The 16,801-nt window shown below is 58.3% G+C and overlaps 1 protein-coding gene across 1 annotated transcript in view; it reads right to left on the bottom strand.

The window, feature by feature from the left end:
* CDH22 (cadherin 22) overlaps positions 1 to 16,801 on the bottom strand; it is a 122,583-nt gene that overhangs the window by 25,401 nt on the left and 80,381 nt on the right. Inside the window, exons 5-7 of the mRNA XM_045444393.1 lie at positions 13,625 to 13,792; positions 9,793 to 9,986; positions 6,812 to 7,065 (exon numbers count right to left, since the gene is read on the bottom strand). Of these exons, the coding sequence (XP_045300349.1) occupies positions 6,812 to 7,065; positions 9,793 to 9,986; positions 13,625 to 13,792 (616 nt within the window). The remainder of the gene's footprint in view (positions 1 to 6,811; positions 7,066 to 9,792; positions 9,987 to 13,624; positions 13,793 to 16,801) is intronic.

Here is a 16,801-nt window from a genome sequence, read left to right as displayed (position 1 = left end):
CTGAGGGAGTATCTTCTCAGCGAGGGATTTTTTTCCTTATTTATGCAAAGATGCCATGTGGGCTAGTGATGACCCTGCCTAAAATTGCACAGGGACTGTCACAGGATTGGAATTTGTACCCAAACTGGGGACTCTATACCCAGAGTTCTTTTTAGCTCGTTGAACCATCCAAAACTGCGAAGCACGGCGCCTCAGGTCCCCTTTGCCCCCAGCCTGGCCCTGACAGATGTTTGGGTCCAGAGGAGGAAGAACCAACCTCTGAGTGTCAGCTCAGCTGGAAGGAACCTCCTCTTGGTTTTACCGGTGGGAGAACAGAGTCCAGGAGAAGGCCAAGGCCTGCACAGCCTGGGGCTCCTGATCACTGGGGGGAGCCGGGTGGGGGAGCTTGTGGAAGGATGCCTACCACCTTCTCGCTTCTCCCCTTCCTGCTCAGACCTCCCTCCTGTTCTCTCTCCTCCCAGCTTCTCTCTTTTGTTCCCTCCTGGAGGGGAAGGGGGCGGCTGGAATCTAAGTGGAGGCAGCTGTTCCCAAGGCCGTGGGGCGGGCCGCAGGGACCTGCCATTAACCAGCAAAAGACTTGGGGCTGCAGGTCAGCGTGGCTGGCTGAGCCCAGGTGGTTTTGTTCCAGCTCAAGAAGCCAGCCAGTGAGTGGGAGGGAGGGGTGGAGGGGCGCGGTAGGAGGCAGAGAGCACGACCTGGCAAACATGGGGGGGGGGGCCGGAGGGGGGAGGCTTGTGGACCTCACGTGTAGGTGCATGAGTTGTGCGGCTGGTCTGTGTTGTGGGTGGAAACCGTGTGTGTGTGTGTGTGAGAGAGAGAGAGAGAGAGAGAGAGAGAGATACTGCTGTGCTGTTGGAAAAGCAAACGCTCGAGAGAGGCAGCCGCTTAGCCCTGGGTGTGGGTCCAAGTCTACGATGCCCCTGACAAGTCACTTCCATCTTTGAACCTTAATTTTGAGCAAAATGGAAATGATAATCCTACCTTGTGAGTTGCTGGGAGGATTAAATGCCTAGCTGGGGGATAAGGTGCCTAGCTGAGCTCTAGGAAAATTACTCCGTGAGAGGGAACTATTGTTATTCTAATTATTATTCAGAACCGTCTGGTAAGGGGTACGCAGGAGCCCCTCCCACCCAGAATGTGGTCCGTATGCTCTGGGTTGGGGGGGGGGTGGTGGTTGTGGGAGGCACCCTGTATGGACGGCCCAGAGTATTGCCAGCGGGCTGAGAAGGGCAGGAGGCAGCTGTGAGTCTGGAAGGTCCTGCTCCTGGTTCAGTCCGCCGGGGCCTGGAGGGCAGGAAGGGGAAGCAGCACAGGTGTGGGTGGAGAAGTGCAGCGAGAGAGTGTGGGTAGGTGTCAGCTAGTGTGTGCGCGCGTGCGTGTGCACGCTTGTGCACGCGTGCAGGGGAGGCCCCGGGATGGAGGTCTGCAGTGCCGATCTGGTGCCCAGCGGCCTACGTTTGAAATCTAGCTGTGTGGCCTTGGGTAAATCACTTAATCTCTCTGTTCTTCAGTTTCCTCCTCTTAAGAATGGAGATACTATCAATACCTGCCTTACTGCTGACCCCACGGCAGCAAGGATTAGACAAGCGACTAGCAGCACAACACTCGAGAGAGCACTGGGCACCTGCCGCGTGCCCGGTGGGTCAGCTCTGATGCTTTTTGCCAGGCCTGCGGGCGGGCTTTACACGCGTGAGCTCCTCAGATCTTCCCGGGTCCTCTTATCACCCCCATGTCGCAGATGAGGAAACTGGGCTCTCAGAAGCCAGATGCTGTCCTGGGTCGAAAGGGCTGCTTAGTGGCAGAGCCAGGTTCCCAGCCCCCACGGGTCCAGGGCCTCGGGTCTTAAGAACACTCCCCTCAGGGCCAGCCGGGTACACCTGCGGGCACTCCCACACACTCTAACAGCCCCAAATGCCGCTGTCGTCAAGGTTAAGGGTGGGAGGAGTGGGGAGGGTACTGCTTCCTGGCCCCGGTGTGCATGTGGTTTTTCTCCAGGTAACTATCTGCATAGACAGAGCACACAGGCACGATAAACACGAAAGGCTGAGGCTCCCGCGGGTATGGCCTGCCCAGCGCTCCCCTGTGGGCTCGGTAGGAGGCTGAATGACGGAGCTACTGGAGGGAGAATCTCTTCAGATGCAAAAGGGGCTCCCCCACCCACCAGCAGGGAGTCCCCTCTGCCCCCTCCACCCTGTCTGTGACTCTTTCTCTCCTACCCGCCCACACCCTGCCCCCCTCCCCAGCCCTGGCTTAAGACACCCACTTAAAGCCCACACATGATGCCTGGGAATTCGTATGTGGTTAGTACTGGCTGCGGAATGAAGGGTAGAAACGGGTGGCCAGGCCACGACGAAAAATAGTAATGTCCATTTCCTGAGGACCTACTATGTGCCAAACAAGCCTCCCTCCAACCCTGGGAGCGCCAAGCACAGAGCCTAGTAGGGCACAGGAGACATTTAATACCTTTTTTTTTTTTTTTTTTTTTTGAGTAAAAGAATGAGGCGCAGGTACTATCGTGATGCCCATTTTAGAGATGGGAAAACTGGGGCTCGCTGTGGGTCCAGTGATTTTCCCACGGTTCTATAACTGAGCTGGGATTCCGAGCCAGGCCCTCTTTGATTCCAGAGCCTACGTACTTTCTGCCGCACCCCACCGTGGAGAGCTGGGAGGAAATGAGATATTTGCTCCCTCTGGTCCCGGTGTGGGCTTGGCTGTTTTCAGTGTTCAAGGGAGACCCGCCAGGCTATAGGGCTATGCTGGGCTGATCAAGGGCCTCTCTGCCCCTCAGAGATGAGCCCATCCGAGCACCGTCCTTCCTCCCTCCAAAGCTTCCAAGGCTTCCCATCGCCTAAGCAGAGTCCCACTGCTTCGCCTGACTTTCAGGGTCCTTCCCAGCCTGTCCCAAGTGCCCCTCTGTCCTCATCGCCACACACCCTGACACGAGCTCGTCCAGCTAATCATCCTGCGGCTGGACTTAGACTTAACCTCCTGGCTCCATGGCTCTGTTCCTATCGCCCGGCGCTCCCCGTCACCCCAACCTGGAGCGCCCTCTCCCTGGTCCAACCTCGCCTCTTCAGCCTTGCTCTGGGGCCTTCTGGGGAAGCCTGGGCTCACTCCCCTCCGTGGCGCGCACCGATTACTTGCCCTTCCGTGGAGTTCTGTACTCCCCCAGCCCCTGCCTCAGGCCAAGACCACTGGGACTTAGATCTGTCACTAGATGCCTTCACGTGGGGGCCTAGCCCTCCTGTCGGCCCGCGTCTGATTCGCCTCTGTGCCTTCCGCACAGGGGAGGACACCTGACCACACAGAGAGTAAGAAGCAGGGGTGGAAACGAACCGGAGGCTGGACCCAAGAAGCTGACAATAATGGGTGAAACCATTCCTTCCTCTTTCAAGCGGCATGACACTGGGAGAGTCACTTCTCCTCTCTGTGCTTCAGCTTCCTTTGTAAAACGAGTATGATTCCTCCTGAGGGGGAAATGCCACAATGCGAGGCACTGTCCACTCTCCCCGGTGCAGAACTCAGAAGGACATCACTCTGTGTATCTGCACCTCTGCATTCCCCAGGTGCCTAATGTGGTAGGCAAAATCTCCCAGGACACCACTTAATGTCTTCATCTCCAAGAACATACCAAGCCGCCCCTGCCTCAGGACCTTTGCACCTGCTGTTCCCTCCACCTGAACCTGACCGCTGTTCCTCACAGCTTCACAGGTCGGCCTCTCTCTTTATCTGATCTCAGCTCATCTGTCAACTCCTCAACTACTCATTCCATAGTAGCCCCTGCTGCCCCAACCCTCCTTATCCCATTACCCTGTTTACTCCCTTCATAGCTCTTCTCAGCAATTATGTCAAGACTGTCAATGAATGCTTCGCTACTTGTAGACTGTGTCCCCGCCCCGGGAGAAGGCAGACTCTACGCGTCCGGGGAAGAGGCTTTTTTTTTACCTTTGTTTCCCCCTTGACTCAACGTGTAGGTGGTGACTTGAGTCCCTGACCCTTAGAGATCAGGAGCTGGGATACAAGCTGGGCTCTGGGCAGTACATGGGTCCCATGAGGAGCCCTTCTGTCTCTCAGTGGCACCTCACTGGCCTCTTGTTTCCATGTCTGTCCTCGGTAGTCGGGGGTGCTCCTCCCCAGCTCTGCCCTTGGCTGAGTCAGCTTCCCCAGGCCTGGCTCAGGGCCGGGCGGGCATGAGGAGGAGCTGGGTAAATGTTTGTGGTGTTAAATTGGACCTGTCTCGAGCTCCTCCTCGCTGAGGAGCCCCAGGGAAGGGGCCAGCAAAGAGAGATGAAAGAAGGTGAGAAGCTGGTTTCAAAGTTGGCCCTTTCCGAGCAGATAAAAGCCGGAGGAAAGGGAAGCCAAGGGAGGGAGGAGGGGGGAGACTAAGAGGGGGTGTGAGAGCCACACTGCAGGGGAGGGGAGCAGGCAGACAGGAACAAACCTGGGAGGCAAGGACTCAGCTCCTACTCCTGGCTCTCAACTCCCTGGGAAGGTCCGGGGGCACCTCCTCCCCGGCCTGGCCCTCACTTTCCTCCCAAACGTGGGTGTCGATTCCCTCCTGGGAGAGGTCTGCGGTCCAGCCAGAGGCTAGGGAGATGCCGCCAGATGCCTGGGCGGAAGGGCAACGGAGGAGCTCAGAGGCGGCAGGACGGCTCTGGCAGTGAGGAGGGCAGGGGCGGCCCAGGCCCTCTGGACAGAGGCCCTCGAGGCCTGTCAGACTTGGCTTTTGCTGCCTCGTCTCCCTCAGTCCACTGTAGCCATCACAGCTGCTCTTCTCCAGGCACATCTACCACTCCTCTGCCTCCCTCTGTCTGCACATGCTGTTCCTCTGCCTGGAATGCCCTTCACCTCGTATTTACACCTGACCATATACAGGGACCAGCTCGGTTAGCTTCCTGCCTCCTCCAAGGAGGTCTTTTAAGACCCCTGAGGGCATTTCCCAGTCTGGGAGCCCACAGACAGTGGCAGGATGGCCTCTCTGCGTCCTCACCCCGGGCCGCCATGTAAGATTGCACAGGCTGTGCGCTGTACAACTCAGAGAACCATTCCCATGGATGGTGATGGGAATGTTACCCATCCGGAATTGTGTAATGCAGAGATCCTCAAACTAACCTCCTTTCTCCCTCTCTTCACTGCTCAGCCACATAGTTGGTTCAGGGACAACTTACTGATTATGTACAGGGGTTTCGGGGAGGAAGCAGAGAGCTCAGCAATCTCCTTCCTGTCTGTCCAACAATGGCCATTCCCCCTACCCCCTGACGTCCTCTGGATCAGTTTCTGCTGCAGCCTTTCTTCCCTTCTCTTCTGTCCGACCTTCTTCCAGCCTGGGTCACAGTCAGGGACTCCCCAACCCTCCCAGGGACACACAGAGCTGCAGCGTCCCCTCCCCTCCACCCTCCTGCCTCCCTCCCTGCTCGCCCCTCTCTCTCCCTGTGTCTGTTTCTCTTTCTTCCCCTTTCTGGCTTTCTCAGCAAATCTCCGCTGTCTCTACATTGTCAGGTAGGCCCTCTGCCTCTTTTGGTTACTCCTCCTCTTTCCACTGGCTCCCCCCTCTCTCTGGCCTCCTCCTCCCATTGGGGGTCTCTCCCCATCCCCTTGAGTCTCTCTCTGTCTCTTTTCTCAGTCTTTCTCTGCTTTTCTATTCCAGTCACTCACCATGCAGGCAGTGAGTGTCTACTGAGTGCTGGGCGTCAGGCTAGGCCCTGAGGGTAAACAGAATCCCCTACCCTCACGGAGCTTATCTTATAGTGGAACGGAGACACGCAAAGTAGTCAGAAAAATAGGTCGTATGTTAGATCGTGATGCGGTGGGGCTGGGGGTTGGGGGGGGTTCGAGCAAAGACCGGGGGGAAGTAAGACGACAGATTGTGGGGGTACTAAGGAGGGGAACATTCTAGGCAGAGGAATCAACAGTCACAAAGGGCCCCGGGGCCGAGAGTGAGCTTGGTACATCTGTGGGGCTGTCAGGGGGCCAGTGTGGCTGAGCAGAGAACTAGGAAGCAGGGCCATGGGAGCAAGGGTCAGAGAGGGTACAGAGCTCATGGCTCTGGGGGTCATTGTGAGAGCTTGGGCTTTTATTCTGAGCCAGATGGGCGCCTCTGGGTGGTGGGGTGGGGGGGGGGGCGGGGAGGCTCTGAGCAGAGGAGGGAGGTGCTCTGATTTCTGTTTGGGCAGGATCGAGAGCCTCCCGGGCCAGTTCCGGATTAAAGAGGGGGCGGGGCAGGAGCAGGGAGACCAGCGCGGGGTAGGGGGAAGTTCAAGAATGGGAGCTGCAGCAGACCCGGAGAGAGGCGGTCGGATTCTGGATAGCCTGCCAAAGCGGGGATGGTGGGGACGTGCCGGTGGTTCGGAGGGAGGTGTGTGAGAGAGGCGGGAGTCAGGGGGTCTCCAACGTTTTTGATCTGAACAACCGCTAGGGTGTTTATGTTTTTGTTTTCTTTGGGGAGACCTGGAGCTGAATATGGTGGACCCCTAGACTCCTGGCCTAGGGGAGCCAGACGGCCAGGTGAGCAAGAGTGTGGAATCGGGGGTCATAGGCATGTGGATGGATAGGCTGAGGGCACCGAGGGAGCCAGTATAGACAGAGGAGAGGGGCTGAGCCCCGTTCACTCTGCGGCGTCTGTCGCTCCTGGGTCTCCCTCCTTGTCCCGAGTCCCTTGCCTCTCGGTGACCGTTCTCACACCTGTTTCCTTGGTCTCTGTGTCCACCCTCCTTCTCTCCCCCCCCCCGCCCCTCCCCCTGTGCCCGCAGTCCGTCCGCGGGGCGGTGGCGGGATAGCAGGCAGCAGGCGTGGCCCCGGGCGGGGGTCTCACCGGACGGGCCGGTTGGCGGCGTCGGGGTCCCGCGCCGTCACCACGCCGACCAGGGAGCCCACCTGCGCGTCCTCCTGCACCTCCAGGAGGCCGGAGGGCGGCCGGAACTCGGGGGGCTCGTCCACGTCGGTCACGGCCACGCGCACGATCGCCTGGTCGCGGAACGTGCCCAAGTCAGCGAAGCGGGGATCCACGAACTTGTTGAGGGCCTCCAGGACCACGGTGTGCACGGGCTGGGACTCGAAGTCCAGGCGCTGCGGGGAGGGAGCAGAGGGCGGGTGAGGGGGCCGGGTGGGGTCCGCGTCCGGAGAGAGGAGGTGAGGGGGGCGGGCCCAGAGGGGGCGGGGCGGGCCCAAGATCACGTCGACCCTGCCGGGGAGCCGGAGTAATGGACTGCACCAAGGAACCGGCGGTTGGAGACCCAGACCAACCTTCCCTGGTCGCAGGTGGGCAAAGTGAGACGGCAGGGGACAGTCTTGCCTAGGGACACACAGCCCATCAGGGCTAAAGGCCACTGCCCGCCCCCCCCCCCCAACTTCCCGCCTCCCAGCACAGAATGTTGGGGCATTTGATTCATGTATTAATTCACGAAGCACTTACTAGGCACCAGTGTTTTAAATACATTGACTCATCTCATTTTACAACATCCCTAAGAGGCTTGGGTTGTGATTCTCTCATTTTACACAGGAGCACGTGGAGGCCCAGAAGGCTCTGTAACTTCGCCCAAGGTCACTTAGTCACCGGCAGAGGCAGGATTCAAACCCGGGGCCAGCGCAGCTCTCGAGTCCTGGCCCCTCCTCACGGGAGAGGACAGCGCACTGGTCCTGCGGCTGACTAGCTGTGTGTCTGTGGGCCATCTATTTAGCCTCTCTGGGCCTCAGTTGTGAGGGTTACAGAGACATTCCCCCGGTGTGCTGTGTAGGCAGCAGCAACTAATGTGAGTTGAGCCTGATAAGCCAGGCTGCCTTAGAGCTTTCCTTGGAAATCTGGCTAAACCCATGCTGAGCCTTGCTTCTCATCAGGGAGTACTAATGGGTGACCTTCTGATGAATGAGCTCCAGGGCTGTGTGTCCGCTCCGGCCTTCTAAAGACAACGCCTTACAGCAAAGAGAAATCACAGTGGTAGAGCTCAGCCATCTCAGTAGTGTGGGGGGAGCTATCTGAGTGGCAAGGGTAACCTTCCTGGGGACCTGCCCTGTGCGTAGAGACCCTCCGTTTCTCTCAGAACATCGCCCCCCCCCCCCCCCCCGCACCTTCTGCAGCAGCAAAAAGACCACCTCCGTCCTCTGTCCTGTTGCCTGGGAAATCAGGACGCAGGGAGGCTGGCGGTAGCCGAGCCTGTGAGTGAGCGATGGGCTTTGGAGCCAGGCCATCAATCAGGCATGGGCTCCGCTCCCGAGCCAGCGTGACTCTACAGAGACGCCTCAGGCGCCAGGGCTGGGGCAGGTGGGAGGGGCCCGGGATGGGGGGAGGGGATTAGGAGCAGCCTGGGGATGAGAGCAAATGCAGAGGCGGGACTTGGGACCTGACTCTGCTGCTCTGTGATGCTGGTCCCATCTGTGAAATGGGCTCATCTTCCAGTGAGGACAAATGGAGCTCAGAAGACTGAAAGCCATGTAAGCTTAAAAGGGTAGATTCTGGGGGCGCCTGGGTGGCTCAGTTGGTTAAGCATCCCACTCCTGATTGCGGCTCAGGTCTCGATCTTACCGGGTTCGTGAGATTGAGCCCCACATCGGGCTCTGTGCTGGCAGCACAGAGCCTACTTGGGTTCTCTCTCTCCCCTCCCCTACTCTCTCTGCACCTGCCCCCCAAATACATAAATAAACATTTAAAAAAAGTTTGGGGTGCCTGGATGGCTCAGTCATGATCTTATGGCTTGTGGACTCCAGCCCCATGTCGGACTTCACGCCGACAGCGTGGGTCCTATTTTGGATTCTCTGTCTCCCTCTCTCTGTCCCTCCCCCCGCCCCAAATAAATAAAAACATCTTTAAAAATTATTTAAAAAAAAAAGGGTGGATTCTGGAGCCAGACTGCCTGGGCTCATAGCCCTACTCTGCTCTGCAAGGTACGTGACCTTGGATGCAGATTATTGAATTTTCATGGCCTCAGTTTCTCATCTACAAAACGGGCAATAATAGTACCCTAGGGATCGAATAAGTTAATACATGACAAGCAGTTGAAGAGTGCCTAGCACACAGCCTACACTTTATTATTAGTAGTAATAGCTATTATATTTTAATCTTATGGGAAGTAGCTGGAGAAACTGGGAGTCTTCCCTTTTCACACCCTGGAGGCCAGGTAGGGAGCAGGTCATTAGATGCTCATTGAGTGAAAGAAGGGCCCTCGGGGCAGGTGTTGCTGTGGGTCCCAGAAGGCAGGACCCAGGCTGACAGCAGCAGATTTAGGGCGACACAATCTGGCTGAGTGGGGGGGCGGGGGGGAGAGCTAGCTTCTGGACAAGGGCAGGGAGCGAGCATCCCATCCTGGAGTGACCAGACCAACCGGGGTTCAAATCCGGATTCTGCCCCCTCCTGGTGTGACCCTGGGCCAACCCTTTTACCCCTCTGAGCCTCTGTTTTCTCACTTGCAAATATGGGCCGTGAAGGACTGAAGTCTCTTCAGAGGGAAACACGAGAATTAAAGGAAATGATGAGAGTCAAGGGTGTGTACTCGAAGGAGCTCGTGGCAGTGATTACACGAGCACAGAGCCAAATCTGGTTTGAATCCTGGCTCGCGTAACTGGCTGTGCAACCTGCCCAGGCCGCGTATCCTCTCTGGGCCTCATTTTCTCATTTGCAAAATGGGACCGGTACCATCACTGTTTCCCCAGGCTGGTCCTGGGTCTCTGGAGCGACCTCATCTCTGGAGCCGAGTGGGGTGGGGCTGTCTGGCTGCTCTGAGGCCTCCCAGACCTGGCCACCCTGGGTCTGCCTCCCCTGTCCCTCGAGCCGGCAGGCGGGGGCGGGGGGAGGGGGCACACCTTCTGCACTACAATGATGGCCTCCTGAGTGTCGCTGTCCGTGGTGACCTTGAACACATGGCCGCCGCTGCCGCTCTCCTCCTTGAGGTGGTAAGTCATGTCTGTGTTCTCGCCCACGTCTGAGTCCTCGGCCTTCACTCGTCCCACAGCCGTGCCGATGGGGGCCGACTCCTGAATGCTGAACTGGTACATCTCTGTAGGGGACACAGCTGTGAACAGGGATGGGGAGCAGCCCCTACCCTGACTTCCACCAGCTTTAGGGGACAGGAGGGAGGGGGTCCAGATGGGCTCCAGGGAAGACAGTGTCTGCAAGGGGCTCACAAGCGGGCAGTGCAAAGAGGAGGGTCCTCATTCTGACCCTGGGTTTATTTGCTGATTGGTTAGGGAAAGTGCCTGCAGACTGGAGGGCTTCGGTTTCCCCATCTGCCCACGAGGGGCACAGAGGAGCACAGCGGTCAAGGCCCAGGCTCTGGAGTCAGCCCTGGCTGTGTAATCCTCAGCCTTGGTGTCCTCATCTGTAGAATGGACATAATAAAAGTGTCTTCCTAACAGCCCTGCCATTAACCCGATTAACTGAGATGATGGGGCATGAAAAGTGCTTCGTACAGAGCCTGGCCCATGGTGGCTGCTCGATAACGGGAACAAACTATATTACAGTAGGGGGGCTTCATGCTGATTTTTCTGTTGCCGTTGGTGTTCATGACATTGATTCCTTCATTTCCACAGATTTGTTAAGCACCTGCGACATCTCAGATGCAGTTCTAGGCACCGGGCTTATGGCAACAAGCAAAACAGACCCAAATCCCAGCTCTCAGTGCCTTCCTCTTAAACAGGAAGAGAAAGACACAAACAATCACATCAGTAAAACAGGCAGTATATCAAATGGTGATAGGTGCTTTGGAGAAAAATAAAGTAGGGGAAGGGGGACGGAGAATACCGATGAGGGTGTGTGTGGAGTTTTAAATAGGGGAATCAAGAAAGGCTCCCGGGGAAGATGGCATTTTTGCAAAAGTCTGAGGGAGGTGAGGGAGTAAGCCAAGCAGATATTTGGGAAAGAGCATTCCAGACAGAGGGAATGGCAGGTGCAAAGGCCCTGAGGTGGGTGTAAATGCCTGGCGTGTTTGAAGAATGGCAAGATGGCCGTTGTGGCTGGAGGGGAGAAGCAGAGCAGAAACAAGAAGAAATGAGGTCAGATGGGACATAAGCAGTACCCTGCTCTCCTCCCAGAGTTGAGGCCGAGATGAGGGTCATTTGCGAAATGATGGGCCAGTGCAGGTGACGCAGGGGCCGTGGAGCTGGGGATGTGCCTCTTGGAGTCCCCAAGCCTGGATGACTTGTGTGAAACGGCGGCCTCTGATTCATTCTCACACAACAGCCGGCACGGGGCTCTTTCTAAAACAGGCTGATGGTGCCACTCCCCTGCTTGAATCCCTTCCGTAGCTCCCACTGCCCTGAGGTGAGGCTGTCCGAGACCTTCGGCCTGCCCCACAGGACGCTTGCTGCCTGGCCCCTGCCCAAGTCTGCAGCCTCAGCCTCCCTCTCCCCGAGCCCAGACCTGCCCGAGGTACTTGTGATGCCTTATCTCCCTCTCTTTTCCCTTCTCTTGCGCCCTCCCCAATTCCTACCCTTCCTTCAGTCTTCCTGAATGTTCCCTCCTCCAGGGAGCCTTCTCAGACTAACCTCCAGGCTCTGCTCCTGTGCCCCAGGGCCACCAAGCTCATCCCACTTCGTAAGGCTTCCCTCATTTCCCTCTCCCTTTCTGCCTGTTCTCTCCCCGCTCTCTCCTCTCTCCTCTGTCTGGGGTGTGAGCTCCTGGAAGGCAGGAACCATATCTCTTATTCATCAGGCGTCCTCGAAGCCTGGCGGAACACCAAACTGTCACATAAATGAAATGTGTGAGTGACTAGGGAGTGAATGAACGGAAAGGAGCAGGAGTTACTCGTCTACGCTCGCCGGGTTAACCCGGATTCAAGAGTCTGACAATAGCAAGTGGTGGTGAGGATGTCCTACAGCGGATGCGTGCATTTTTTCGTGGGGGGAGCAGTCTGGCTTCATTTAGTAAAGCTGAAGATGAGTACATCCCATGAGGCAGCTATTCCCCTCTTCCTCTGTACATACACTGGGGAAATGCATGCAAAACGCGACTTGGAGATGTTCAGCGAGGTACAACAACATATGCAGCAGTGTCCTTCATAATGGCCACAAACTGGAAACAAACCAAATGTCCGTGGACATAGAATGTGTACATGGTGGAACACGATCCAGCAATGAAAATGAATACATTGTAGCCACAAGCATGACCTACAAATTTTAAGGGGGGGGGGGGGAGCAAGACACAACTAGGTTATATGGCAGGATTCTGTTTATATAAGGTTAAAAAAACAGGTGAACTTAAGGAGGGACGTCAGGTGATGCGTGTATAGGTCAAGTGACTCCAAAGCAAAGAGCTGGCAATCAAAAGCAGATGGTGGTTAACTCTGGAGGAGGGGGTGTGGGGGTGAGTTATGATCAGGAAAGGCACGCGGAGGCTTCGGGGGGAGGTCTTCAAGGGTGGTTGCGTGAAGTGTCCGCTTTAGAATTATTTGCCAAACGGGCCATTTATATTTTACACCCTCCCGTTTGGGTGCGTGGCTCACAATAAAGAAATGTTCAAAAGAGGGAAAGAATGAATGAACGAATGAGTAGACAAGAGTCTTCCGGGGGCCCGGGGGCCCTCTCCTCTGCTCTGCCCCACTCCTTGCAGCTCAGAGCTGGCACAGAGCCCCGCACAACTGGGCATGAGACTGGGAGGTCCCCACCCGTCCCCACGCTGCCTCCAAGCGCCCCCATCAGCAGTGCGGCTGGGCCGGGGGAGTGGGCGGGCCAGTTTCCGCCCCGGGCTCCCTGGCCCCCCGCCCCCCCCCCCCCCCAGCGACACAGAGCTGGCTCCCGGCTCTGCCCACCCCACTCTGAGTCTGGGCTGAGGCGCTAGGCCCTGATGATGGTGTGCTCTCAGCTAAGGGATTGGATTCCCTTATCTCACGGGGGTCAGTCCCCTGTGGCGGGCCTAATGTGAGAGCAGCAGACCTCAAGTAATGACTCTCCGATAGGGATCAGCCCGGCTCCCCGCCGGCATTTAGTCTCTGCCAGCTTCGGCAGCTTCCCCAGTGCGGCTCCCAGCCGAGGCCTGGACAGAGGGGCTGGCTGGGCTGATGGGGAGGTGAGGGACTCGGCCAGAGAGCCACCCTCCCATCCCCGGTTGTGCCAGGAGAAGCGGAGAGCGGAAAGAATTCAGAACAGGGTCCTGTCCTCTGGGCTCACTGTGGGGACGGGCCTGTCACCCCGGACCTCAGCTTCTCCATGCAGTGTGGGTGGACCTCGGCCTGGGTCTGGCTGCGGTCGCTGTCTGTACCCCCGTGTCCCCCGCCAGTCCTACCCTTTGCAAACTTGGGTCTGCGGCACATCACGTGGAATAAGCAGAGTGGGGTGTGCGGTCCGGCCAGCGAGGGGCTGGAGCAGGTGGACGGATGGGGCTCAGCCTCGGCAGGAAGCAAGGTGAGGGGTGGGAAGGTAACCGCCTTACGTGGCCGCGTGGGAAATCAGACAACTCTGAGGGCTTCCTCTGCGGGCCTGGGGGTAAGTGGGTGACTTGGGTGGACAGACAGACAGATTCCAGTCCTTCCTTTGGCCGAAGCCGAAGGGGAAGCATGAGGTCATGCGGTCGCTTGGTGGCCTGGAAGGAAGAACGGACACCCCCAGGACCCCCCGCCACGGCGGCCCGACGGGAGAGGTGCTGGGCGTCTACCGGGCAGATGCAGATGTGACCGTGTCCCCCTGGGAAGGCCTCACTCACTCTGCGGGAAGCGGGGTGGGTTGTCGTTGACGTCGGTGACCACAATGGTGACGGTGGTGGAGCCCGAGAGGCCGCCCAGCTGGCCCGCCATGTCTGTGGCCTGGATCACCACCTCGTAGCGCTCCTGGCTCTCGCGGTCGAGGTCGGGCACGGCCGTCCGGATCACGCCTGTGGGTGAGTGAGAGTGAGGCCACGGATGCGCCCCCCCCCCCCCCCCCTCCACGAGCTGGCGGCTGACACGGAGACCCCGCCACGGGCAGCGGCCGGGCTCGGGCAAGTTCAGGAGGGGAGCGCGGCAGATGCGCAGGTGGCAATGTCCAGAAGCAGGCCCAGCGGCCGGCGCGCACGAGGGCACACGCTCCCCCACGCGTTCACGCAGATGTGCTCGTACAGATAACTCGCACTCACACCTGCTCAAACAGATGTGCTCTTCATCTGTCGGTGGCGCTCACCAGAGCCAGGCAAGGAGCAGCGGCTCGCGGAGTGTTACAGGGAGCCGACTCACTCACCCGGATTCACACACCGGGTACGTCCCATACACTTACATAAGAGCGCACGCAAGAACATACGTGAGATCGCACACACACCCACGCACGTGCACCCTCACGGCTACAAGTGCGCACTCTTATTTTCACCCACCCCTCTCCACCCCGGAGTCAGCCCTAGGGTCCCTGTGCCCGGCCCTAGATGCTCTGTCCAGGCACTAGCTGATCACTGATCAGGTGATCCTTCAAGCTGTCAGTGCAAGAGGGGCAGGGGCCGCAGGAATGGGGGTGACCACAAGATTAATTCTGCCGAGCGGAAGGCCGGGCTTCTTGTCTCCCTGCCAGTGGGAGCCCAAGGTGGAGGGGAGAGTCGATGAGGCATTCAGAGCCTCCCCGGCCACTCACTCCAACCTGCTGAGGACCAGGTGGTGACAGGTGGTGCCCGGGGCCTGAGCGCCAGGTGGAGTCATGCACCAGCAGCCCCGCGATGCGCCCCATAAAACCCAATCTCCGGCTCCTGATGTCCCCAGACAGCCCCCAGACTCCAATACAGGCAACGGAACGAGGGGAGAGGTTGCAGCGTGTGTGTGCCTTTGTACGTGTGGCTGGGGGAGCCAGGGGGAGGGCATCTAGGAGGTGGCCCTGCGTTTATGGGATCGCACGGAGATACGGAAAATGTGTCGTCCGTCTGATCAAGAGCCGTGCAGACCCTCCATCGGCGGCCTCCCAGTCCCCTCAATAGGCTCCCTGCTGATGACCCCTCTGAGAATGGTCTTCCCCAGGTTAGAGGGGTCTTAGAAGCAGCTGAACTTGGGATAAATCCCAGATCTGCCATTTGTTGGCCATGTGATCTTGGGCAAATCCCTTCCTCTGAACCTCCTTATCTGTAAAATGGGACAAATACAATACCTCCCCGAAGAACGGGCATTCTCAACCTTGGCGCGATGGCTGCTTTGGGTGGCATAACGCTACCCACTAGATGTCAGTAGCAGCACCCGCCCCACCAACCCCAATTCTGGTCAGAGCAGGCCCTCCTTGACCCGCCCCAGGTGCTGCGCCCCGACACTGGGACTGGGAACAGGGCGCCCTTCTGGTGATGAGGGGAGGGCCCGGGGCCTCTGCTGGTCTGTCCGCTGAGGCTCTGCAGCCCCAGATGGCGGGGACTGAACGGGGAAGGTGGGCCCACCAGTGCTCTCTGCCCCGGGGGGCTGGAAGGAAGGAAAGAGCAGAAGACGAGAGAGAAGAGACAGAAAAGACACGGGGGCCTGGGGAAGGGAGATGGAGAGGAACCTGGTGAGAGGCAGGAGGGAAGAGACGAGAGAGACAGGCACTGGGGACAGTGCCTTCGTGACCAGGGAACAGACGGCGAGGGAGACCTAAGGAGCCCAGAAAGAGAGAGGAAAAGAGGGGAGTGGTCAAGCAGAGAGAAATGCACACTCAGCAGGACACATGGAGAGAGAAGAACGGGAAGCCAAAGGCCTGGAGAGAGAGGAGCAGGGAGAGAAGGAACGGAGCGGGGAAAGAAAGGCAGAGAACAACCGAGACAGACAACGGAGTCACAGCGCTGGGAAGGGGTGAAGAAAGGTGGTGGGAGGGAGGAAAGGGAGAGCAGACAGACCGATGGTGGCATGGCCACCGGGCCAGAGACAGGGGCTCCCTGAGTGCACCAGTCAGAGGGGCCTGGAGCGGAGCTGAGCAGTGGAGCCCTTACCGCCTGCTAAGCTGTGTGCATTCGCTTTGCATCCAGGACCTCACTGAATGTAGAGGGGTGTTGGGGTTCGGGGCCACCGAGCGTCTGTGAGCTCGTGCTCCAAAAGCTCGTGAGTGGGGCTGAGGGCTAGGCTCTGGCCGAGGTCCACCCCCGTGGGTGGACTCCTTGCTGCCCCTGCCACTTCTAGCTCCAGAGGACATGGGGACACTAAACTCTTGGAAACTGGTCACGGAGGCAGGTAGATGATCAGCTGTCATCTCTGGGAGACGAGGAGGTGGGTACCCAGCGGCTCTGCTGCCTCTAGACCCAGCCCTGGGATCACACCCAGCGGTAGGTTGCAGTGCTCCCCCCTCCCCCTAAAGCACACCAGCTGCCATGCACACCCTTGGGTCACCGCCTGGCAAATGGACTCTTGGCCACGCAGCTTGCTTTGGCCAACGTGGCATCAGCGAGTGTGACAAAAGCGGAGGCTCGACAAGCCCTTGTGTGCTGGGGGCCTGTCCCCTTGGAGCCCCCAGACCACTGTGCTGGAAAAAAGCCCAGGAGGAAAGGCCACACGGAGGGAGGGGCCCCGCCACACCAGCTGTCCCAGCTGACTGGCCCGCTGACTGTTGCCACACGAGTGACCCCAGCAAAAGAACTGCCCAGCCAACGCACAGAATTATGACCAATAATAAACTGTTGCTGCTTGAAGTCACTATGTTTGGGCGCAGTTTGTCATACAGCCGTAGATAGCTGATGGAGAAATCGCGTTCCCGGGCCCGTTCCTCTCCTGGCCTCACTCGTGCAGCCGCGTTTCACTGGCTCATCAGCTGCCTGAAAGGCCCAATGTGGCCTCATGCCTCATACGTGTGGCAGCTGGTCCTGGCTGTCAGCTGGGGCTTCTCCTGTCTCTAGCAGGCCGGCTAGCTTCCTTAGATGGTGGTCTTCGAAGAGGAAGAGTGAAGGCCACGAGGTCTCCTAAGGTCTAATCTGGGACTT

This window comes from Leopardus geoffroyi, chromosome A3 (genome assembly GCF_018350155.1).
Source record: "Leopardus geoffroyi isolate Oge1 chromosome A3, O.geoffroyi_Oge1_pat1.0, whole genome shotgun sequence".
In the NCBI taxonomy this organism is placed as follows: Eukaryota; Metazoa; Chordata; class Mammalia; order Carnivora; family Felidae; genus Leopardus; species Leopardus geoffroyi.
The sequence above is the reverse complement of the archived record's forward strand: the minus strand, read 5'-3'. Positions and strand labels throughout refer to the sequence as shown.